The following is a 26,926-nucleotide window of genomic DNA, read 5'->3' on the forward strand; positions in this document are numbered from 1 at the left end:
CAAAGTCATAGTAACATCTATCTCAGAACATAGTGGATACTAGAGATCAAGCCCTATCAAACCTAACTCAGTTACATGATCAATCTCATCCAATCCTACCACTATCGAGAAAGCCTACAAAGGAAATACTCACTCCGATGGCGAACATCACGACGGTGTTCATGAAGAAGGGTTGGTGATGATGACGATGATGAATCCCCCTCTCCGGAGCCCCAAATGAACTCGAGCTCAGCCTTACGAAGGAAGAACATGAGGTGGCGGCGGCTCCGTCTTGTAAAACACGATGAAAACTTCTCTCTAAGTTTTTCTCCAAAGATGTGATTTTGTTCGACTGGAACTAGGGTCGAAGGAGACACGTGGGCCCCACAAGACATCACAGTAAGGCCTAGGGGCGCCCTATTGGCTCGTGGCCCCCTCGCAACATATCTTCAGCATGTCTTCGCTCCATAATTCCTTATAAATGCCAAAAATAATTCACAAAAAGTTTCGTCCAATTCCGAGAACTTTTATTTATGCACAAAAATAACACCAAGGTAGTTCTGCTCAAAACAACGCCAGTCCGGGTTAGTTTCATTCAAATCATGTAAATTAAAGGTCAAGACCACATCAAAAGTGTTAGGAAAAGTAGATACGTTGGATACGTATCAAGCTCAAGGGTGAGCTCTCAGATGGTCGGGCTACGGTATGGGAGTTGACGTTGTGCTCTTCCTCCGGTGGTGGGTTGTTCCATTACCATGAGCTTATTGGGGGCATGTCCTCGTGTTGCCGGGGGCCTTGATGTCCTAGTTGGTAGGGTTGTGAGGATTGTTTTTGTCCGGTAGCATCTTGTATCCTCAGTCTCCTTTCTTTTTTTCTTCTTCTTCTTTCTTTTTGTGGTATTGATGGTTGTGTGCTCAACTGTTGCTTTATAATATAAAAGGGGGGGACTTTATCACCATTAGAGCATTGTCTCAACTAAGAAAGGATGATGGAGACTATGATTCCCTCACAAGTGAGGATGAGAATCCGGATAAAAAAAGAATTAGAAAAAAAGAGAAAAAAGAAAAAAAGAAAAAAAGAAAAAAGAAAAAGAAATAATTAAAAAATAAAATGAGGGAAAAGAGAGAAGGGTAGTGCTACTATGTTTTAACATGCTTGTGCTTAGAGAGCACCATGTTCTTCATATAGGGAGTCTCGTGAGTTGTCATTTTCATATGCTAGTGGGAATTTTTCGTTATAGAACTTGGCTTCTATATTTCGATGATGGGCTTCCTCAAATGGCCAAGGTCTTCGTGAGCAAGCAAGTTGGATGCACACCCACTTATCTTCCATTGAGATTTCGTACACTTATAGCTCCAGTGCATCCTTTGCATGGCTATTCCTACTCCTTGCATCAATATCAATTGATGGCATCTCCATAGCCCATTAGTCCGCCAAGTTGATGTGAGACGTTCTTTCTACTTTGACTCATTTTTGATCCCTACCACCATATTCTATTCCACCCATATGTAATATCCATGGTTCACACTCATGTATTGAGCAAGGTTGAAATTGTTGAAGCGTGTTAGAAGTACGATCCAATTACCACACTTGACACCAAGGTAATCCTGAATTATACTTATGCGGCGAGGACGATGTCATGCCATGCTAATATGATAAAATGAGTAGGGAATAACATTCTTGAAGGATCTTATATTTTGAATATGAATGATTATCACTACAGGAATCAGCTTCTTTGTCGTCTGCCATCACAGACGGCAAAGACTAAATCCCGGACGGCAAAGACAAAACAACAGACGGCAAAGAATCTCACGGCCGGCAAAATTTCTGCGTCAGCCTACAGCGGCATAGGACCTTCTTTGCCGTCTGTCCCCCCAAAGCGGACGGCAAATCTCTTTGTCGTCAGCTTTCCTTAGGAGCAGTCGGCAAAGTGCTCGAGACGGCAGCCGACAGGCGTTGCCTCCATTAGGAGTTAATGGAGGCTTTGTCGTCTGCCTCCCCCTTATTCTTTGTCGTCTGCCTCCCCCTTATTCTTTGCCGTCTGCCTCCTCCTTCCCCCCCCCCCTCCACTCTTTGTCGTCTGCCTCCTCCTCCCCCCCTCCTTTGTGCCCTCTTCTTTGCCGTCTGCCCACCCTGGAGGCAGACGGCAAAGAGCCTATATAGACACCCCAGGATGCACAGTTGGGTGCCATGTGGCACCTTTGCCATCTGCCAGCTGATGGCACAGGTCTTTGCCATCAGCTGGCAGATGGCAAAGAGCCCATATAGTACCTGTTTTTTTTTGTTTTATATTATTTCACATCATATATATATATATATATATATATATATATATGACATCACATTTATATAATTCACCACACATATATGATATATAGTTCACCACACATATACTTGCCAACACATATATATAATTCACCACACATATATGATATACATATAAATCAATGTACATCCCCATATATCAAAAGAACCAACATACAAAGTATTGCACTGTTTATCCGTATATACATATACATATAGTTCGACATTGTTCATCAACTCAAATGAAAACTAGATGATATACATATAAAGTTCATCCATCGACATTGTTCAACTCCATGAATGCCAGCTTCCATGCATGAAGTATATCCAATCTCCAAAAATATGAATAAGAAAGTCAGAAGAAGAACAAAATATGATGTTTTTCAGCTAATTATGTCATTTTTAGCGGAAAACAAGCTAAGAATATAATATTCATGAGCTAACCAAGGTTCTTATGCCATTTTTAGCTTATTATGGCATTTTGGAGCTAAATGGGTTAATTAAATCAAGGATAATATGAAAGAGGAGAAGAAATAGGAGGAGGAGGAGAAGAAGAAGAAATCAAGAAGAAGGATAAGAAGGAGAAGAAGGACTAGAAGGTCCTTGGCCTTCTCCTCCTCCTCCTCCTCCTCCTCCTTCTCCTTCTTCTCTTCTTCTTGTTCTTCTTCTTCTTTCTTTTCATTTTGCCTATTTCTTCTCCTCTTCTCTTCTTGTTGGAGCTAAATTACCTAATTATGTCTTTTTGGAGCTAAATGGGTTAATTATCCCATTTTAGAGGAAAACAAGCTAAGTATATAATATTCATGAGCTAACCAAGGTTCTTATGCCATTTTGAGCTTATTATGGTATTTTGGAGCTAAATGGGCTAACTATGTCATTGTTGGGGAAATTAAAGCAAGGATATTATGAAAGAGGAGAAGAAAGAGGAGGAGGAGGAGAAGAAGAAGAAATCAAGAAGAAGGAGGAGAAGGAGGAGAAGGAGGAGGAGAAAGACTAGAAGGTCCTTGGCCTTCTCCTTCTCCTCCTCCTCCTCCTCCTTCTCCTTCTTCTCTTCTTCTTCTTCTTCTTCTTCTTCTTCTTCTTCTTTATTCTCATTTTTCCTATTACTTCTCCTCTTCTCCTCTTGTTGGAGCTAAATTACCTAATTATTTCTTTTTGGAGCTAAATGGGCTAATTATCCCATTTTAGAGGAAAACAAGCTAAGTATATAATATTCATGAGCTAACCAAGGTTCTTATGCCATTTTGAGCTTATTATGGTATTTTGGAGCTAAATGGGCTAATTATGTCATTGTTGGGGAAATTAAAGCAAGTATAATATGAAAGAGGAGAAGAAATAGGAGGAGGAGGAGAAGAAGAAGAAATCCAGAAGAAGGAGGAGAAGGACTAGAAGGTCCTTGGCCTTCTCCTTCTCCTCCTTCTGCTCCTCCTTCTCCTTCTTCTCTTCTTCTTCTTCTTCTTCTTGTTTCTTTTCATTTTCCTATTTCTTCTCCTCTTCTCCTCTTGTTGGAGCTAAATTCCCTAATTATGTCTTTTTGGAGCTAAATGGGCTAATTATCCCATTTTATAGGAAAACAAGCTAAGTATATAATATTTATGAGCTAACCAAGGTTCTTATGCCATTTTGAGCTTATTATGGTATTTTAGAGCTAAATGGGCTAATTATGTCATTGTTGGGGAAATTAAAGCAAGGATAATATGAAAGAGGACAATAAAGAGGAGGAGGAGGAGAAGAAGAAGGAATCAAGAAGGAGGAGAAGGAGGAGAAGGAGGAGGAGGAGAAGGACTAGAAGGTCCTTGGCCTTCTCCTCCTCCTCCTCCTTCTCCTTCTTCTCTTCTTCTTCTTCTTCTTCTTCTTTCTTTTCATTTTTAATATTTCTTCTCCTCTTCTCCTCTTGTTGGAGCTAAATTACCTAACTATGTCTTTTTGGAGCTAAATGGGCTAATTATCCCATTTTAGAGGAAAACAAGCTAAGTATATAATATTCATGAGCTAACCAAGGTTCTTATGCCATTTTGAGCTTATTATGGCATTTTGGAGCTAAATGGGCTAATTATGTCATTGTTTGGGAAATTAAAGCAAGGATAATATGAAATAGGAGAAGAAAGAGGAGGAGGAGGAGAAGAAGAAGAAATCAAGAAGAAGGAGGAGAAGGAGGATGAGTAGAAGGACTAGATGGTCCTTGGCCTTCTCCTCCTTCTCCTCCTCCTCCTCCTTCTCCTTCTTCTCTTCTTCTTCTTCTTCTTTCTTTTCATTTTTCCTATTTCTTCTCCTCTTCTCCTCTTCTTGGAGCTAAATTACCTAATTATGTCTTTTTGGAGCTAAATGGGCTAATTATCTCATTTTAGAGGAAAACAAGCTAAGTATATAATATTCATGAGCTAACCAAGGTTCTTATGCCATTTTGAGGTTATTATGGCATTTTGGAGCTAAATGGGGTAATTATGTCTTTTGGGGGAAATTAAAGCAAGGATAATATGAAAGAGGAGAAGAAAGAGGAGGAGGAGGAGAAGAAGAAGAAATCAAGAAGAAGGAGGAGAAGGAGGAGAAGGACTAGAAGGTCGTTGGCCTTCTCCTCCTTCTCCTCCTCCTCCTCATTCTCCTTCTTCTCTTCTTCTTCTTCTTCTTTCTTTTCATTTTTCCTATTTATTCTCCTCTTCTCCTCTTCTTGGAGCTAAATTACCTAATTATGTCTTTTTGGAGCTAAATGGGCTAATTATCTCATTTTAGAGGAAAACAAGCTAAGTATATAATATTCATGAGCTAACCAAGGTTCTTATGCCATTTTGAGGTTATTATGGCATTTTGGAGCTAAATGGGCTAATTATGTCTTTTTGCGGAAATTAAAGCAAGGATAATTTGAAAGAGGAGAATAAAGAGGAGGAGGAGGAGAAGAAGAAGAAATCAAGAAGAAGGAGGAGAAGGAGGAGGAGGAGAAGGACTAGAAGGTCCTTGGCCTTCTCCTCCTTCTCCTCCTCCTCCTCCTCCTCCTCCTTCTCCTTCTTCTCTTCTTCTTCTTCTTCTTTCTTTATTTTCATTTTTCCTATTTCTTCTCCTCTTCTCCTCTTCTTGGAGGTAAATTACCTAATTATGTCTTTTTGGAGCTAAATGGGCTAATTATCTCATTTTAGAGGAAACAAGCTAAGTATATAATATTCATGAGCTAACCAAGGTTCTTATGCCATTTTGAGGTTATTATGGCATTTTGGAGCTAAATGGGTAATTATGTCTTGTTGGGGAAATTAAAGCAAGGATAATATGAAAGAGGAGAAGAGAAACTTACCGTAGTGGTCATCAAGGAGGAGAAACACCACGGTTGCTCGCGGCGGCTTCGTTTGGAGACAGTTGCCCTGGAGAAGGGTCGTGCGATGCCGCTCGGGAGTTATTCTGCAGAAAAGATATTTTGCAATGTCTCAGTTAGCATGATGACACTCAATTATTAATACTAGTTTATAATGAAACTCATTGTGCCAATCGAAGAGAAGACAGGCATCGGCGGAGGGACTTGACCGCTCTTCTCGCACAGACCCTGAAGAGTGGGTCGTATTAGTTAGTAATGAAACAGACATTACACACATGATTTGGCTAATGTGAAAAAAACATACCACAAAAAGCTCGTACAGGGCTTGTTGACCTGCCTCACTCCGGGCCCTCTCCTCCTCAATCAATCGTGTCGTGGTCTGGTCCCTCTCATCAAGAGCAGCCTGAAGAGCAGCCTGGCTTGCCAATCTCTCTTTCTCAAGAGCAGCCTGGTTTGCCGCTCTCTCTTTCTGAAGAGCAGCCTGAAACACCATTCCTCTTTACCACAGTAATGATCTATGGTGACACACATAATGAAATGGATGAAAGTGTTCTTAGTTTGTAGCCTTCCCCGCGTCCCTGTATGCCACGAGCTTCTGGTGGAATGATATGTTGGTGAAGTTATTGGGATCATCCAGGTCACACTCAGAGAATGCCTCCGCCTTCTTGTACGAGGCAGTATGGGCCATGCCATAAAGGTCGTACAAGTGTGGCATCTCCGTATTATTGTGATGCGCCTAAATGAGAGGAACAAAATATTAGCATCAAGAATGAATTGCATGAATCATGAAGAAAATCACATACCCAGTTTCGTCCAAACTGAAGTAAGTTGGCGCTGCCTTGATGATGTGGCACACCAACCATTTGGCTACGCCGATCCTTCGCATTCTCATGGACGGCTCGCCAGCTGCCTGTGCACCACTAATCAACCAACGCCTCCCAACAATCCATCTTATCCGCACACCATCTCGGGGGCACCTATAAGTTATTAGAAAGAATTTTCAGCGCTACGCCTATGAATGAAATCAAGAAAACTACGTAGAAGGACTTAAGAATAGGTAATTACCTTCATGTATTGCTCCTTCTTCAGAAACTTTCCGCGGCAATCCTTCTTCTGCTTCTTAATACCAAGCATGGCGTAGTAATCTCGAATAGCCTGCGGCCGAGCCTCGTGGCGTAAGTCCTGTAGTAACCGCCTACACTCGGCCTCGAGAACCCTGGCCGCCTCCTCCTCATATCCATCCTCACACCTATAGAAGGTCTGCAATCAAACGTGAAAACACCGATTAGTACAATAATTAGCTATATTGTTAATTTTAGATTCTGTAAAAGGATAATTTACCCAAAAGCTCTTGATCACCATCTCGGCCCTCGTGTGGCACAAGACACCATCTATAATCTCCTCCGGCGGGGCCTGCGCAACCTGGTAGTGCTCCTAGGAAAATCCTAGTGTAGGAACCTGACCTTCACCAGGCAACGTGACAAACCCCGAGAAATTTGTCCGGCAAAGCACACCAAGGACGAAGTTCGGCCTACGGACTCCAAGAGGGTGTACCCATCCCCTGCAGTATGATAAGGTCAACGCATTAGATATTTGAACAAACTTGAAGGGAAAAGCTAAAAAAAATAGTAAATGTACTTACCTATCTCCTTCAGGTTTAATCACCGGCCTCTGCTCGCGGGTAGCCGGCGCGACCGGGAGACATGTACTACCACGCTTGTACACGGTGGCCCCGTCCACCTGCACATCGCCCTCACTATCTGTAAGCTCATCCCCGCCCCCTGAACCACCCGGACCCTTGGTCCAATCCGGCTACTCGGTACGATCCGGCCAGGTCTCCCATTCGGGCCTCTCCATGTCGGGTGAAGCCTCCGGAACCGTAGTCTCCTCCGGCTTCTCCTGGGCCGAATGCACCTCGACCCGAGGCTGCTCCTGGACCGGAGTCTCATGGGAAGAATGGCCGTCAACAACAGGCTCCTGGAACGGAGTCCCCATAGCCTCCTCCGCAAACGGGTCGACATACTAGTCCTATGCTCGGGTGAATGAGCTGGTGGTGGTGGCGAGGACGGCTCAACAGTCCTCCTGGATCTTCCGCGGCCACCACCTCTCCATGTACCCTTCCCCTTCTTCCCTACCCGACCAGCACCTCTCCTAGTGGGCAATGCCGCCGACGAAGAAGAACCCACGGGTGGTGTCGACATACTGTCTGCCAAGGCTCTACGGAGAGATAGGGGTGGAAGGGAAGTACCACCCCTCGTGCGGGGCGCCTGGGAAGAACCCGTCGAGCGATCTGGACCAGCGCCCACCATCTTTCCACACCTGGTGAGCTGCCATGATAAAGATTAAAAGAAATTAGTACAACATAAAAAATTGAATAACTGACATGAATAATAATATGTACATGAATAATAAAGATTAAAATATATATAATTTAAGTTGTGAATCTTACAAACTAATAATCATCATCAATAAATGCATCATCATCATCACTATCATGCATGTCTTCATCAATGACGTGCTCGTCGGGTTCAACGGCGTGAAGTTGTGAAAGACCTTCCTTTAATCGTTGAAGCATTGACAGGTCATCCGCATCAGTAACCTCTACGAGTTCCAGGTCTTCTGGTTCCGGCTCAGGGCTGGAGTCGGATTCATTGTCGCTGTCTACTTCCATGTTCTTGGGTGAAGCACGGCGGTTCTTGAAACGTTTCTTGGAAAGACGTGTTTCTTGGAAGAATTCTCCATCATATGTGTCTGGGTTAATGTGAGGTTCATAATCCTGTTCATTTGGGACAGGTGGTCTGACATGTGGAGGCACTTCATAAACAACATACCAACCATCCAGATTCTTATCCGTTTGGCATGCCCACGGTAGATAGAAAACTTGGGTCGCCTGTTGAGCCGTAATATAGACACCGGGAACATCTAAATGGGTGTTTGGATTGATTTCGACTAGTCCTATATGTTCATGAGTCCTTCTAGTCTTTTTCGGCTGGAACCAATAACATTTGAAGACTATGACGTTCGGTGGGTTTTCACCATAGAATTGAAGTTCATAAATTGCTTCAACTCTTCCATAATACTCAATAACACCTTCGCCGATAGCAGAGACACCACAATTTGTAGATTTCCGGTCGGGCATAGATAGCTCTTTGCCAAAGGTACGAAAGAGATACCCGTTGATGTTGTATTTCTCAAATGAACGGACCTTATAGTCAAAACCATTAGCGACTTGTCTCAATTCGGCGTCCATAGACTCTGAATTAGCCTACAAGTTTAATACGAAACGGTTGTTGCATTAGCCGCAAGTTAGACCAAGAATGAAATGGTCCATTATTGATAGTTACCGTTTGTTTGAACCAAGAGATGAAACCGGGATAGCCGCCTCCTGTCTTTGAAAGAAGCTCATACTATTCGACGGAATCATTTTCGATCGCCGCTCCATCCGAGAATTTGACAACGTAACGACTGTTTGAAATATCCGGGAATAAGAGCAGTTCAAATGAATCAGAAGTTACGGGAAAATGTGTCGAGAACTCACTCGATGTACGGCCGCACTTCTATTAGGTTGTTGAAGATATACAACGAAATGTTCCGCCATTCTTTGACATCCAACGTTATTGGTTTCGAAGCACCGGCTGGTGCGAGCTTCCCTTTGAATAGGCTGAGGTTGGACCCACCTTTTTTAGGGTCTGCATCATTGTGCCGAGGCTTCGGATTATGCAAATGATGATTTTTGGCTTTGTAGTGTGTTGTCACAAAGTTTGCCACCTCCTCAGTAATGAATGCCTCAGCCATCGATGCTTCAATTCTACGCTTATTTTTACATTTAGCTCGAAGGATCTTCTGCATCCTCTCAGTTGCATAGCACCAACGATCTTGCACGGGCCCACCCAATCTTGCCTCGGTCGATAGATGTAAAATCAATTGCTGCATTGGATTAAAGAAGCCCGGTGGAAAGATCTTCTCTAACTTGCACAACAACTCCGGTGCAAACTCCTCCATGTCTTCTACCACGCCAGGCGACAATTCTTTCGCACAAAGAACACGGAAGAAATAGCTCAGATCCGCCAGTACTAGCCATTCATCCTCAGGAATAAAGCCACGTAACATCACCGGCATTACCCGCTCTAGCCATATGTGCCAATCATGACTCTTGAGACCAAAGATTTTTTTATTTTTCAAGACTCACTCCCCTCTTTAGAATCGTTGCATACCCATCGGGGAACATCAAGTGCATTTTGACCCCACAAGATAATTTCCCTCATAGCTGGCCTTCCAAGATTGAACCAGGCCTTTGGCTTCGACCACTTCTGCTTTCCTTTGCCTTCTCGCATGTTTTTTAACGGTCTATGACATAGTGTCTCTTGATCGACTCTAGCCTTAATATTATCCTTTGTCTTCCCATCTATGTCGAACAATGTACTAAAAATAGCCTCTCCGATATTCTTTTCAGTGTGCATCATGTCGATATTGTGTGGAAGAAGGAGGTCTTTGAAGTAAGGCAGATCCCAGAAGCATGGCTTGTGAGTCTAGGCGTGTTTTGAATTATACCCCTTGAAATACCCTGGACGCTCTGGATCAGGCTCGAGGGCGTTTAACTGATCCAGGATCTGTTGGCCTGTGAACGCAGGTGGTGCCAAGTTTTTGACAACTTTACCTTTCGTAAAGTTCTTCTTGTCTTTTCTGAACTGATGGTCAGGATCCAGGAACTGTCTATGCAAGTCAAAGCAAGAATACTTCCAACCCTCCTGCAACCAATGAAACTGAAGAGCTGCCTTGCATTGGGGGCATGGGAACCTTCCATGCACACACCATCCAGAGAATAGCGCATACGCTGGCAAGTCATGCATAGAGTACATGTACCACACATGCATTTTGAAGTTTTCTTTTCTAGCGGCATGGTATGTCTTGACCCCATTATCCCAAGCTTTTTCCAATTCATCCTTAAGAGGTTGCAGGTACACATTCATATTCTTCCCCGGATAATTGGGCCCTGGAATTATCAACGTCAGAAATATGTTATTTCTTTGCATAATCTGCCCGGGGGGAGATTGAGTGGAATGACAAATACAGGCCAACAACTGTATTGGGTTGCCGTCATGCCAAAGGGATTCAAACCATCCGTGGCGGTGCAGACTCGAGGATTCCTTGGATCTTCCTCTTTATCCTGATGCAATCCATCGAAATGTTTCCACGCTTCCCCATCCGATGTGTGTACCATCATCTTATTCCCATCCGCATCTAGTTCGGTTCTTTTGCCCAATTTGTGCCATGTCATCTATCTGGCTGTCTCTTCGACCATGAAAAGACGTTGAAGTCTTGGTACGATTGGCATATACCGAAGAACACTAACTGCGATTTTGGTCTGCCTCTTCTCACCCATACCGTTGTCTACCACAAGATACCTGCAAGACTCGCAATTGGGACAATAGTCCAAGTGTGCATACTCCTTCCTAAATAAGACACATCCTTTCTCACATGCATCTATCTTCTCATAGGGCATCTTAAGTACACGAACTATTTTGTCCGACTGGTACAGGTTTGCAGGCATGACATGGCCTTTGGGTAGGAAACATCCAAATAGTGTCTTCATCGCGTCGTAGCATTCTCTTCCCAAGTTGAACTGAGCCTTCAGAGCCATTACTTGTGAAATTACATCCAGCTGACAGAGCTCAGTGTGCTCATGGAGAGGACGTTTTGAAGACTCCAACATTTCATAAAAGGCCTTTGCAGATTCCCCCATCTCATCTTCCGAATCCCGAGCATCATCAAAGTCTTGCACCATGTCTTCGATCCCGGTACCATGCTCGTCCGTGCGACGACGGACCACCTCAGCTCTTGTGCGTTGTATAGATTCACCATGAAATGTCCACATCGTATAATTAGGCTTAAAACCCCTCCTCTGCAGGTGTTTAATCATCATAGCCTCTGTCGTATTTTTATAGTTGTCGCATCCAGGACAGGGGCAATAGTTTCTTTCCTGGCCATTTGCGAATGCGGCTTTCTTAAATTCCTTTGTTTTTACAAACCATTCTTTCGTCATCTCTTTCTGACTAGGGTGACTGGTATACATCCACGCACGATCACTCATCTTGCGTAGCTACTAAAGACAGAAGAAATATATTTATATATAATTTAGCATTTATACTCATCGGTTAATCAGGTTCGCCATTTTTATTACGTCCAGGCAACCTACACGCTAATAGGTAAAGATAGGTCCTAATCCCACCCGGGAATGTGTAGATTGGGTTCGTTTTCCCATGCTCTGCTCCGGATCCAATGCAAAATTTCGGCAGCACCTCCCCGCTGTTCTCCTGATACACGTCTCCGCAATAAATAGAGAGGATGTGCATCCGGAGAACAACAGGGAGGCACTGACGAAATTCCGCATCGGATCCAGAGCACAGCATACGGGAAAACGAACCCAATCTACACATACTCGGGCTGTCCATGGATAATGTTGGACAATTCGAAAGGATGGCGGTTATAAATATGCAAAGACATGCATATTTATAGATGTCGCCCTTTTGAACGGGAGACGCATACTGGTCACGCATACTGATAAATTAATTGAATTACCTAAATCTATAAAGTTTCATCCGGAAACCGAGCCACAGTAAATGAAGGGGCGAGGAGGAGATGAAATTTGTACTGACCCACAAATGCACGGGCGGAGCTCGTACAACGCACAGGCAGGTCTTCGCACACCAGACCTCACAGCGACGAGACAACTATCACATGTAAATCCACCCGATCAACACAAATATTCTAATTATGTCATTTTAGAGGAAACCAAGTTAAGAATATAATATGCATGATCTAACCAAGGTTTTTATGCCATTTTGTAGCTAAATGGGCTAATTATCTCATTGTTGGGGAAAATAAGGTCAGGAGAATAAGATAGAGGAGAAGAAAGAGGAGGAGCAGAAGAAGAAGAAGAAATCAAGAAGAAGGAGAAGGAGGAGGATGAGAAGAAGGAGGAGAAGAAGGAGGAGGAGAAGGTATTCTTCTTCTCTTCTTCTTTTCTTCTTCTTTTCTGCTTCTCCTTCTTATTTTTGTCTTCTCCTCCTCCTATTCTTCTTCTTCTTCTTCTTCTTCTTCTTCTTCTTCTTCTCCTCCTCCTCTCCTCCTCTTCTCCTCCTCCTCCTCTTCTTCTTCTTCCTATTCTTTCTATTAAGCTAACTAACTAACTAACCTAACTAACCAAGCTAACTAAACCTATCGCTAAACCTAGATAGCACTAAACAGCAAAAAAATAACAAAAACAGAATCTACCACTATAACAAAAACAGAAGCTACCACTAAGTAACTAAAAAATAATCTAGCTACCACTAAATACCAAACAATAAAAAATCAACTTCTTCTTCTTTTTTCTCTTCTTCTCCTTCTTATTTTTTTCTTATTCTCTTCTTCTCTTCTTCTTCTCTTCTTCTTTACTTCTTCTCCTTCTTATTTTTTTCTTCTCTTCTTCTTCTTCTTCTTCTCCATCTTATTTTTTTCTTCTCCTCTTCTTCTTCTTCTTCTTTTTCTTCTCCTCCTCCTCCTCCTCCTACTCCTCTTCTTCTTCTCCTCTTCTTGTCCTCCTCCTCCTCCTCTTCTCCTCTTCTCCTCCTCCACCTAACTAACCAAGCTAACTAACTAACCTAACTAAAACTACTAACCTAACTAAATCTACCACTAAAACTACTAACAATAACAACTATTAAAACTACTAAAACTACTAAAAAATAATAAAACTACTAAAATAATGCGGGTGGGGGTGGGGGTGGGGGTGTGGGGGCTCACCGGGAGGGGCGGCTGTGGAGGGGTCGGGGTGCTGGGGGGTGGCGGGGCGGCGTCGGGGGCTCCAGGGGCGGCGGCGCGACGGTGGTGGGGCAGCGGCAGCGGGGGCGAGGTGGGGGAGAGAGAGAGGGGCGGCGCGGGGGGGGCGACAGGGGCGACAGGGGAGGCAGTGGGGGCGACAGGGGCGGGGGCGACAGGGGCGGCGGCGCGACGGTGGTGGTGGCGGCCCTTACACAGAGAGGGGCACGCGGGGTGGGGAGAGAGAGAGGGGGGCGCGCGGGGTGACCGTTACAGAGAGAGAGAGGGGCGGGGTGGGGGGAAGGAGTCGTTAACGGTGTTAGAGCATTGTCGTCTGCCTCCGGACTCTTTGTCGTCCGCTAGAAGACGGCAAAGGTCCGACTCCAGTTTGACCTAGCCCCCCGCGGTCAGGTGGGCCTATCTATATCTTTGCCGTCTGCCTATGGACTCTTTGTCGTCCGCTAGCAGACGGCAAAGATGTGACAGATGGCAAAAAGACTTTATGCCATCAGCATGTGCTTTGCCGTCTGTTTTGCTGAAGCTGACGGCAAAGACACTCTTTGACATCAGCTAGCAGACGGCAAAGACTAGGCAGATGGAAAAAAACTGTTTTCTAGTAGTGTATGCTATTTATGTTCATGGATATTATTATGTTGAAATCAACTAGTTCATTGTTTATCAAGATCGTACCTAAAATATATTACACATTGGATAGTAGGTCACATCAAAAATTCTGTTTTTATCGTTTACCTACTCGAGGACGAGCGACAATTAAGATTGGGGATGTTGATACGTCTCCAACATATCTATAATTTTTTATTGTTCCATGCTATTATATTATCAATCTTGGATGCATTCTATGCAATTCTATGCTATTTTATATCATTTTGGGAACTAGCCTATTAACCTAGTGCTAAGTGCCAGATGCTATTTTCTACGTGTTTTTGGCTTTTCGCGGAACCGGTACCAAACGGAGTCCAAACGCTACAAAATTTTTTAGAGATTTTTTGTGGACCAAAAGTCGACCTAGAAGCTTTGGAGAGATACGAGACGGCACACGATATGACGGCAAGGCAACATGACGCGCCCAGGGGGTAGGCGCACCCTGATGCCTTATGGGCCCCACGTGGTTGCGACTGACCTAATTCCGCCTCCATAAATTCTTTAAAAATGTGAAACCAATAGAGAGCCACGTGAAACATTTTTTTCCGTCGCTGCTAGTCTCTGTTCCAATGGAAGGCCATCTGGAGACCTTTTTCGGTGCCCAGCTGGAGGGGGGATCGATCACGGAGGCCATCTACATCAACCTTGTTGCCTCCGTGACGATGTGTGAGTGGTTCACTATGGACCTACGGGTCCATAGCTAGTACCTAGATGTCTTCTTCCATCTCTTTGATGTGCAATACAAAGTTCACCGTGATTCTCGCGGTGATCTATTCGATGTAATCCTCTTTTGTGGTGTGTTTGTTGGGATCTGATGAATTGTGGGTTTATGATTAGATTATACATGAATATATATCGAGTCTTCTCTGAATTCTTTTATGCATGATTGTTATAGCTTCGTATTTCTCTCCGATCCATTGATTTGATTTAGCCAACTAGATTGATTTATCTTCACTATGAGTGATGTTTGTGATGGGTTCAATTTTATGGTGCTCAATCCTAAGGACAAAAAAGTACATGACATGTATTGTATTGTATTGTTGCCAGTAAGGATAAAACGATGGGGTCTGAACATATTGTTTGTCTTACTTTGTCTACATCATGTCATCTTGCTCCAAGCATTACTCTCTATCATAATTAATACTCTAGATGCATGCTCAATAGCGATCGATGAGTGGAGTAATAGTAGTAGGGGCCTGTTGTGAATCTCTCCCACTCCAAACTTCACAATTTCTAGACAGGAGCCAACCCGGACGCTTTACCTCCAAGAAGCTAAACTCATGAAGCCATCTCTGGTCGTGGTGCAATTTTGTGAAGCTCGGGAAACCCAGCTCCACATTTTTAGGAATCTAGAGCTTCTCTTATTTATGACTAGAATGACACCTCAAAACAAAATGGTTCAAGCCCTGCTATTCCTCGCTCGAACAGCTACACCACGACTACTTTCTCCAGCCCGAGCACTACGGTTACACGCCGCCGCCATCCCGAATCAGCACATAGCTGCGATGCTATCAGTACACCAATTTTCCCCGCTGCCTCGTCTCCTCCAAGTTCCACCCCAGCAGCGTCCCCCAAGTCCCTGGTGCTCCAGTGCAGAGAAAAACGATCTAGTCCGGCCAAGGGGTATGCATTTCTGATCTCCTTTGTTAATGAACAATAGGCTACGCACTTTGATGGAATGGATTCACGGTGAATAGGGTGACAAATTTGATGCTCAAATTGATGTGATTCGAGGTCTAAATCACCTAATTTGATGTGTAATTGGTAGTAGTTATGTGTCCAGTTTGTTCCCATGCGTGACTGGAGGTTGAAGACAACCTATAGTGAAGGTGGGCTACGTGGGAGGCTCCCTTTCAATAGCCGAGCCGACCCAATATGGCGTTAGAGAGGCCAGCAACCACTGCGAGCCCAAGGTGGCAATGGAGAAGTTGTTTTTTGCTACTAAACGGATGAAAGTCGTTGCATGGATCTAGAATCCACAATGAAAAGTGAAATTGTGGAGTTTCGAGAAGCTAGAGAGCTTCAGAACAGGCCCTAGATGTAGGCAGGAGTTTGTCGGCCTGGATGAAAATCATGTCTGGCATGTCCAAGCTGACACACGCAGCACCCGAGGACGTCGTCATCTTCTTGAAGACTCCGTTGTGGTTTCTCCATGCCATCCAAGTTTCTCTGGATGAAAATCTTGATCCTCTGGATCGAGTGGTGGCAGCACTCCGGTGGTGTATCCTTCTTTGAAGGCACCGCCTTGGGGTTCACTGATCGACGGCTTACAACTTGGTGTCTTCTGGGTGGCATGTTCCCGTTGAGTGCTCCCTCGACTTCCTAGTGAGCCTAATGTGTTTTTGTTGTTGTCTTGGAATTGTTGGGGAAGTATTGGCGGCTTCTTAACACCTTCGTATCTTGCCTTGGGCGTGTATCATGTGGTGTGTTGTATCACATGTTGTAAGTGGTTGTTGCTTTATATATAAAGCGGAGCGAAACCCTTTTCGGTAGGGGTCAGTTTACTTGTTTATGGACGTGATGTCTATATACATGATCATTCATGTGAATAACATGTCATAATTATGTGCTATTCTGTCAATTGCCCAACAGTAACTTGTTTGCACACCGTATGTTATGTTAATGAGAGAAGCCTCTAAAGAAAACTATGACCCCTAAGTCTACTGAAATATAAATACAAAAGCTCCAAAAGTATTGTGTTGTAATGTATTTTCTATTATTTACTTTTATCTATTTATATTATCTATCCACTAGTATCTAATCCTTGCTAGTAATGAGTTCAAGGGGCTTAACAACCTTCTTGCCAGCGTTGGGTGCAAGTGTTTGGTTTTGTGCGTACAGGTACTACTGAAGAAGGTTAGCGTGATTCTCCTATTGGTTCGATAACATTGGTTCTCACTAAGGGAAATACTTATCTCTACTATGCCGCTTCTTCCCTCCTCTTCGGGAAAATACACAACACGGTTTACAGTAGCACGTGTTGTCCACTGACCACTCATCAGCGCTGGCAATAACTGCATCCACGAGCAGTGGGTTTCCGGCTTCGTGAACTCCGGGGTTGACCTCATGCAGAATCTGCGCACGTCATCTCCTCTCCGCACCCGGCTGCCTCGTCCGACCAATGCGTTGCCGGTCTCTCAGGCTCCGCCGCCGTTTCTAGACCTCGTGGTCCTGAGTTCGGTGGCGCCGTCGAAGGGATGGCCACCGCGTTGCTGCTCGGAACCCGTGTGGGTGGTTTTTTTAGCCCCATCCGAGGTTTTTTTTCGTGCAACGCGACGTGCCCATGGATGACAACTGCCTTCTCCTCGACCGCGCACGTGGCCAAGAGCACCGGGCCAATGCCGATGGTGTCTGCATTGGCGGCTCATCGTCCTGTTCGCCATGTTAGTAATCCATGTCATATTACCTGAGAAGGTGATGAAGACGGAGTGGGACAATGCCGGAGGAGGAGCCCATGTCGCCGCCGGTACTGCCGTGGACTTCATCCTCACGAACCGCTGGATGTCGAGGATGAACTTGTCTGACAGGGTCGCCTTCATGAGCCAACCATGTTCAAGGGGACGAGCTCCTCGGACGGGCCACGAGGACTCGAGGAAGGGTCCCGAGAGCTGCTTCGCTTTTACGTGCAAATCAGGGACGAGGAGGATCTCGCCATGCTCGCCATCCCTCCCAAGTTCGTGGAGGTGATGAAGGAGTGGCTGACGGTCAAACTCTCACGTGTCGTGAGGTTCTCGACGAACAAGTGGTGCGAGTTCTGGGTTCAAGTCCAGAGTTTCGAGGGGCAGATGGTGCATGATCGGGGCTGACTGTACTTCTTCCGCTGCCACAGGATCCTCCCTAATGACCTCGTCGTGGTGCACATCTCCGGCCTAGGCCTCAAGGTTCAAATCTACAACCACGGCAGCTCCATCGAGTGCAGGGTGCGTTGCAGCACGCATTGCTGCATCGGTGACCTTGCTTTCGCCCTGTGAACTTGTTAGTATGAACTTGCAATTAGTTTGCTGCGGTGATGGGAGAACTTGCTGTGAACTTGGTAATATTTTGTCTAGGGTTCAGCACCCTGTGGGAGGCCCCTGCTGTCTTTAAACTTATGTCTATTAGCAGTATGCTTTTTTATTTGTTATGAGTTGTTGTTTACCTCCTAGTTTATGTGTTGTTAGTTCTTTGGCTGTTGTTGTGTCTAATGTGGTGGTAAGTCCACCACGTTTAGATTAGATGAGTAGAACATAAACGTGTATGCAGCCAAACAACTGTGATTTGCATTTGCTCATTGCTTAAACGTAAATGTGGGCAATCAAATAGCCGGTCCTAAAGTGACCATATGCAATGCAGCCATCCAAACACCATATAGATGTTGGTTTGTTGTCTGTTTTTAGAACCTGGCTCTCAGGCTCAAATGCAGGTACTATTCACTCACCAACCAAACACGCCCTTATAGCAAGCAAACTAAACAAACGGTTTCGGTTCACCGCGCGGCCGCTGAGATCGATCGATCTCACCTCCTCTCCTGTCTTCGCTCGCCCCGATGCATGTCGTCACGACGGTATCAGACTTAACAAATCATCGCACTTGGCATTCCACGGTGGACTTCTACGGCTATAAATACGCCACAGATCTTCACTTCTTTTCCCTCGTTCAGACGCATCCGAAAGCTCCTGATCATCTTGTCTCGACATTTTTGCTTCTGCTAGCCTGGTCGTCTGATCTGTGCCATGGCCCATGGGAAGAGGTCTAGGCAGCAGCAAGCCGAAACAACCTCCGTCAGCTTGATGGACCTGGACGGCGGCGATATGGCGCGCATCCTCATGCTCTTCTCCGGCCACCACAACAGCCACGGTCACCACGGCTTTGCCGCGCCCGCGTCGCCGGAGAGGGTGTTCGAGTGCAAGACCTGCAACCGGCGGTTCCCGTCCTTCCAGGCGCTCGGCGGGCACCGGGCCAGCCACAAGAAGCCGCGATTGGCTGACGGCGGTGAGCCGCCCAAGCCAAAGGTGCACGGCTGCTCCATCTGCGGGCTCGAGTTTGCCGTCGGCCAGGCGCTCGGCGGCCACATGCGTCGCCACCGCGCCGTCGCAGCCGCAGGGCCCGGCGTCGAGCGTGGCCTCAGCCTGGAGCTGGACCTCGGGCCGAGAGACGATGGCAAGAAGAAGACAACGGCGGTGGCGGCCGGACTGATGATCGACTTGAACGTGCCGGCTCTGGCACTGGAGGAGGAGCCGGCCGATCGTGCCATGCTGGGGCTCGCCGTGGAAATGCAGTTACCCGTGGTGGTTGACTTCCGACTTTAAAAATCAGCACAACATAATCACGTCTTGAGCCAGAGCCTTGGTCGGTGCACCATGCATGGCCGGCCGTGCAGCAGGCGCTGACGCCTGTTCACGGAGACGCGGGCAATCAGGAGCCAGCTCCTCCGGTGTGGGTGTAGGCCGTGCCCCAAGCGGATGTGCTGAACTGCTGTCCCCGACACGTTTCCTGGTGATGCCGGTGTCCACCGTCAGGGGCAAGGAGGCAGCGGACCTGACTCTTCTGCTGCATATCTACATCACCAACAGAGCAGCTCCTGATTAGTCTTCGTTATTTCTGGTTTGGGGCTTTAGCTTTAAAGTTTGTTAACCAAAGTGTAAGAAGCGTCTGGCTTTAATTAACTAGAGGATACCCGGCACATTGCTGAGGCATTGGTTGATGAAAAATTGGGTTCATAAAAGAAGAGACAAAGTTTAAAATGCAAATTACTATTATATTTGATTATGCATAATTAAACAATTTTTATAGAATATAATTAGAATAACTGAATGGAAATCATTTTTTCATGCATGATTGCATGTTAAGGTGTGTTTTATCTCATTCATAATTGCATGGTGAGATGACATGCTTGTATATTAAGAAAAATAGGTTAGTGACGGTAATTTTCATAGGTATATATAAGATAAAGCATGCACAAAGGCAAAGTATGTCAGAAATGATCACCACAGTTCGAAACAAAATACAAACCAACCGAACATATCCATCACAATAACGTTCGATATAGGGCTCAAGGACGAATACAAGAGCACGGAAGCTCGCGCGGAGAACCAAACATATGAAACTTGGCCATGGTCGACATGATCTTGGTTCCCGGTGCTGTTGTTGACCAGTCTAAGGTTGAGCAAAGTTAACTGCATCGCCTCGTGGTCCTGCTATTTTCCCCAATGGCTCCCATTGTTGCAGAAATAAAATGCATTTGAAAATACAATCAGTCAGGTGTGCAAAAACACAACCTCTGTTGTAATATTATTCTAAGGATGCCAGATTGCTCAAAGCAGCGCCCTCGCACAATGCCAAACAACCCGTTTTGTAGAACTTTTGAGAGGATGCAAAATGCCTAAGAGATCGCCCCCAAGGCAGGTTCCAATTGCACCCCGCAGCCTTTCGAATAGGAAGAAGTTGAAACATTCATCCCGTGTTGGCGGTTGGATTTGTAGTGAGTTCCAAATGGAACATCCACAACCCTCAAAATACGATGGCCACGAGCTTGTTTCTGTAGCGTGCTCCATAAATTATGTCTTTCAGGAGGCGTACGATAAAGATTTTGATAGAATATCATTTTGAGCTAAAATCGGTATATTAGCAGTTATTATGGTTATTGGGTCAAATATGGTGACTTTGCTACATTTGCTTAACATGCCATTGATGTGTTGCTATTTATCGAAATACCAAAAGATTTTTATTTTATTTTTATAATCAATGCGCATGTTTTGCGGTTAGTCAAAGCCCTTTGATTAGTATTGGCAAAAAAAAATCCCCAAACACCCTTGGTCACAAACATAGCTATTTTTAGATTCTAAATTTTGATCGAAAGTTAGAACTTACTAGAAAAATCTAAAACAAGTACAGAAACAATATGACTCCAATGTTCAATTTTCATCCAAATCTAGGCAACAAATGATGAGAAAATAGCATGTGAACTTTCTGCACAGCAGCGATTCAAGTTATGGCCCAAAAATATGAACTGCTCGCATTCATCACGCATCTCAAGAATCACCGTCAAGCACCTTCTGCTTATGTCCGAATATAACAATCTATTGACTTTGTGCAGTATCTCGACTTCCCACGGGCACCGGCCGGGTAGCTGATTGGTCCGGAAAAACGCAAAGTATTACTGTATGCTAGATCTCATCCAACGGAAGTAGGCCCTGGAGCTGATGTCAGTTGCGTTATAGTTTTGTGGCAGCTACCCAAGTCAGCTGAGCGGAGTGACCTACTATAATTGCCAGGGGCATTGTTGACTTGGCAAGCAAGAGTTGTTTACGCAGCTCTATTAGTTGACTTCACCGAGGCTTGGCCCGAAGAGCTGTGATTTCGGGGATGTCAATACTCACGTACTACTCGTTCTGCATCATACAGAATGCTACTCAAAAGTCAGAATGCACGAATATCCTCAGGCTGATTCCCTTGATAGCTTCCGGTTGACCCCCCAAACCTTGATATAAAATGCATGTCAGCTGGCTCCTGATCACCTCCGGGGCATGTTTAAATACTAGAGTCGTGGCCCAGAGAGCCAGTAACACGATTAAAGAAGCCGCATATGGCGTTGCATCTACACTTGTCAAGCCTCCCGCATCTATAGTAGTGGTGCGTGCAGCTTTCAGATCACAGGAGCAACAGAGACTCCTGCATTGATATGTTTTATCTGACTGGTCTCGACCGAAAGAGTTTCCGATCCCAAGCTTACATGCACTTGGGTGAACAGTAATATCAAAAACTTACGATACTTTTTTTGTGATAAACATTGGTGAAAGTTTCACCTACATGTAAAATTTCATGATGTAATGGCATTCATGGAGATCTGGCGAAAAAACTTGATCCAACTTTTCTTAGAAGCATCTTGGAGCATCAATTTTCTTATAGGCCTCCACGGGTTTCATTTTGTGACAAAAAGTTGCACGCAGGTGAAACATTCATCAATGTTTGTTGTCAAAAATTTACTATTTGCTTCGTATCAAAATATAGATCATTGAGGAGTAGATTCCGACCAGATAAAAATGGATAAATGGATTTTATGCCCCTAATTACAAAACTTGAACCAATCGTCTTCTTCTTTGCGTCTTCCACCTCCACCCCGCGCTCCCGCCCTCCACCTCTGCCTCCGGACCGCCCTCCACTTCCACCCCCGCCCCCGCCCTCCACCTCCACCCCTGCCCCCGCCTCCACCCCACCCTCCACCTCCGCCCTGCACCTCCGCCTTCGCCCAACCCTTCACCTCCGCCTCCACCCTTGCCCAGGCACTCCTCCTCTCCCACGCCCAGGGCCTCCTCTAGGCCCGCGGGTGCCCGCTGGTGGAGGGGAGCAAGATGGGGAGCAGTGAGCGGTGAGCTAGGCGGCGGTGCAGAGCAAGATGCTGGCGAGAGTGAAAGAGTGAGGGGGCATCGACGACAAGAGGGCGCATCGACGGGGAGAGAGGCAACCGGTGGGCGACGTCGCACGTGAGAGAGAGAGAGGGGCGAGCGGTGGGGAGCGTCGCGCGCGCAAGAGGGAGCGCGTCGCGCGAGTAGTGGGGAACCTGTCGATGGAGGGTAGAATGAGAAACTCAAAAAAAATTATAGGCTACATAAATTTGTTCTTCAGATCGTTAAATGACCTCCATTTGGGTACGGAGGGAGTAGCTTTTTAGATTTTACTGTTTGTCACGGTGCATGTGAATTTGTGATTAGAATAGCACCTCCGAGCGAAAAACTGCAAGCCTATTCACGCATCTTTTTTCGTTATTCATGACTCTTTATTCATTCTATTTCCCAACATTTCAGAGTATAGAAGCGACCCCTGGAACAAGGAATAGTATACAAGCATTAGACTCATAGTTTTAAATAGCCCGCTATAGCCTTTTCAGCAGGGTACCGCTAAATGGTATCATGTACAAATATGCCGCTATAGCCCGCTATAGCTGATTTAAAGGCTCGCCGCTATTTGCCGTAGCCCGCTATTTAAAACTATGATTAGACTTCTAACTGAACAGTTCTATACCCATTTTTTGTTGGTGTCTCCCACCTTCAGTGCCGTGCAAGGCCAGTCCGTGACGCTAATGAAAGGCTAGATTGGCGCACTTTGGCTGCTGCGAAGGGTAGGGCTCATAACCATTTGTATTTGTTTTCATAAATAAAAATGTTGTTAGTACTAGACAACTCTTGGCTCATTGATCGTGCCACTACTCAGTACTCAACGGAGAGACGTGTCAACCCATCTTATCCCGCTGATAAGTGTATTAGCTGATCTTATAATCCAACTTGTTATCAATATATTAATGTCTACATGCTGTGAGGACTAATCCGTTTACGTGCATTTTTCCAACCAAACCAAAGTCTAAGGTCCATTTTGGTTCAGAAACAATGAATCTAGACGATTTTCATTATTATTTTCTGTACAAAGCTTGCCTTTCTATTTTACGGTTAGAAATCATATGGACTTTTTTGCTAGTGTAACTAGTTAGCTTGCACGTGCAACACACGTCTTAACAAATACATTTTTCATAGATACATCTACTTCCAATAAAATACATCTTGCCAGTGGGTCTCATGCATACTACCACATGCTTATAGTTTGTGATGTTAGTGTAAGAAAATAACAACAAAAAACAATACATTCATCAGATGATATGGTACCATACTTTCCAAGTTAGCATGGAGGTCAAAGACCATATTTTCAAGCACTTACGTCCACTCAGAGTTAGGTTTAAAGTTGTTGAATGTGATTTTTTCATTACTTATATCTATATAAATAGAGATCATTGTTGGTATTTCAAAAACTCTGAGCATTTTGGTTGATTACAAATGTCAAAAATAGATAACTATATGTCTGAAACTCATGTATTTTGGGGACAATATAGCAAATTGCAATTTATACTTTAATCCCAAGAGAATTTACAAATATATGCCTAACAAGGCAACATCAATGTTGAATTTGCAATGTGAGAATGCGTAGACGACATCAATGTTGAATTTCCACACCATATTTTGCAAAATTAATTGTTTGAAACGGATACTCTCATAAATATTGTGAGTCAATGTTTAGATCATAAGTAGTGTTGTGAAAATCCCACCAGCACAATGCTCAAATCATCCAATATCACCTAATCAAACCCATGTATAAAATCGGATAATACATTTGTACCGGCAAGGTGGACGAACCAGTTCCTCTCTACATGCTTATGCTTCTTTAGATCTAGAGTCCATCAAAAAGAGAAGTCTTCCAGTCTACATGTGATAGGATAGAATGTCAACAACTTAGAAAATGGCATAATAACCATGTTCAGAAGAAAATTAAAATATCATAATCACATTTTATTTTCACACATTAGTGCCACTTATTGGGATTGATTTAGTACAAAAGAAATTGCTCTAACATTACAGATGGACATTTGTCTAAAAATAAAATCAAAAGGCAGCAATAGTCCGATCCAAATATCTTTAGAATATGTTAGTGAAAATTGTAACTACCTATAAACGATTTATAAAACATGTCAATAATATTCCAACGCTTGCAAGATCTCCTGTACAAGCAATGCAATCTCTCATTCCATGACCAGAAAATACGACACGTTATATGATAGGATCAAGGTAGTGATAAATAACTTTAAATATGACTATCGGGTTCTCCTTAGATATTCACATAGAAATTAGAGAAGAAAAAAAACAATCTTATATTGTATCAGAATTTTCCATATACTCCATTTCATCAGCATTCTAGTTCGATTGTCATCAAATACCTTGTGGACATAAGAAAATCTGCACAAACAAACAAATCTGCAGTTTGCTTGGAGTTACATAAAAAAGATTGATAAAAAATCTACACAACCAAACATTAGAATTAGCAACCCAGGGCAATAAAAACCCTAAACTCGAACTCCATCAAGTCAATAGAAACTCTAAAGTCCTAACTACATAGTTGATCCAACAGTGAATATGGACTTCAAAATGCTATTGACAGTACATCAAATTGAAAAATTAGTTGCTTCAGAATTTAACGCTGAAGCTTTTTATATATGTTCTATGTCGTCATGTATCCGTTCTATCCATTCCAATTCCAAAATAATTAAAGAAGCACGTCGAAACTCTGCTCTGCAAGTCTGCATACAATCTGGTGTATCTGTCCTACTTGTTCCACTGCCCATTTACGTTTTACATGGTCCTCTATTTATCACAGTAACTAAATCATGCCCAAAGAACTCAGTCCTCTTAATTCACAACTTGGTACACACAAAGCTTGCATCCTGAGAAAAAAAAAGCAACTGAACGAACGAGCATAAAAAAGCAAACAAGCAGCTACCTTAATCAGTTAGAAGAACCACAATCCGATCCTTAGATCATACTGTTATAAAAATTGTAGGCAAAAGAAGCAAGCGAGCAGCCATCTTACTTAATCAGCTGGACCAAATTGAATAAGTGGTTACCTGCAGGCTTGCTACATGTTGCAGCTTTGTGGATGCAGAGATCAGTTGTGCGGAGGCGCCCAAACGCGAGGATCATAGCGGACTTGCGACCAGTTTTCTATAAAGACGGGTTATCCGGTTCAGTTAGTACTTTGGTGTTGTCTAGACCGTAGCGTGAAGCTCCATTGGCACCTGTGTCGTGGCCGGTGCACATGCATCAAGGTGAGCGACGAACAGAGGAAACTTACTGGCTTGGTGGCCCACAGGAATCGCAGAAGGTCGCAACCCGCACGCACGGTAGGCTAATCTGCTGCAGTGCACACAACAGCAGGCAGCCTCGTCTCCCCCGCTCCAACCAAAGGCAAAGGCAGCGAGCGAGACTGAGAAAATCAATCGGCGAGCGAGACTGAGAAAATCAATCTTCAGCTCCCATGTTAACATACTATTTGTCGCAGAGATAGCAGTAGCATTCGCTATTGAGTGGTGGCCCGTCGCACCTGTGTTCCTTGAGAACGCAATTAAACATCTTCTCCGCAATCAAGCAAGTCGCCTTGCACAGAAAGCCTATGCACAGTGGGCCGCCATTGGCACTCACCCAACATCCTGCTGAAAGGATCGATATGGTTGACTAGAGGGGGGGGGGTGAATAGGCAACGACCACTTTTTAATTAATCTTAGCAAGTTAGGATAAACAACATACGGGTTCGTAAATATGACAACAATGGGGTGAACCATAATGAAGCTAGCAACGATAGCTACTAAGACAAATAAGGGAAAGACAACAACATAAGCATACACAAAGTAAAGGTTAGAGATAACCACAAGTGGAACCAATGAAGACGAGGATGTGTAACCGAAGTTCCTTCCCTTTGATAGGAAGTACGTTTCCGTTGGAGCGGTGTGGAGGCACAATTCTCCCCAATAAGCCACTACGGCCACCGTATTCTCCTCACGCCCTCGCACGATGCAAGGTACCGTGATTCCACTATAGGTGCCCTTGAAGGCGGCGACCGAACCTTTACAAACAAGGTTGGGGAAAACTCCACACAAAGCTTGGAGGCTCCCAACAAGACCACGAAGCTTCACCACAATGGAATGTGGCTTCGAGGTGACCTCAACCATCTAGGATGCTCAAACACCCAAGAGTAACAAGATCCGCAAGGGATTGGTGGGGGAATCAACTTTTCTCTTGGTGGAACTGTGGATCTAGGCCTTCTCAACCAATCCCTAAAGAATCAACAAGTTTGATTGGCTAGGGAGAGAGATCGGGCACTTTTTTCTTAGGGAGCAACAATGGAGCTTGGGAGGGTAAGAGATAGGGTTCCACGGCTAGAAGAACCCTTTATAGAGTGGGGGGGGGAAATCCAACCATTTTCCCACTCACAACCCGTGCCTAGCGGTACTACCGCTGGATGCAGCGGTACTACCGCTGGCACTCCAGCGGTACTACCGCTGGCTGCAGCAGTACTACCGCTGGG

At 44.6% G+C, this 26,926-nt stretch overlaps 1 protein-coding gene across 1 annotated transcript; it reads left to right on the forward strand.

The window, feature by feature from the left end:
- Positions 1 to 18,737: 18,737 nt before the first annotated feature.
- LOC123450622 (zinc finger protein ZAT12-like) lies at positions 18,738 to 19,335 on the forward strand. The gene has a single exon (XM_045127780.1). The coding sequence runs from the start codon at positions 18,760 to 18,762 to the stop codon at positions 19,333 to 19,335; it is 576 nt and encodes a 191-aa protein (XP_044983715.1). The 5' UTR covers positions 18,738 to 18,759.
- Positions 19,336 to 26,926: the final 7,591 nt, after the last annotated feature.

This window comes from Hordeum vulgare, chromosome 4H (assembly GCF_904849725.1).
Source record: "Hordeum vulgare subsp. vulgare chromosome 4H, MorexV3_pseudomolecules_assembly, whole genome shotgun sequence".
Lineage (NCBI taxonomy): Eukaryota > Viridiplantae > Streptophyta > Magnoliopsida > Poales > Poaceae > Hordeum > Hordeum vulgare.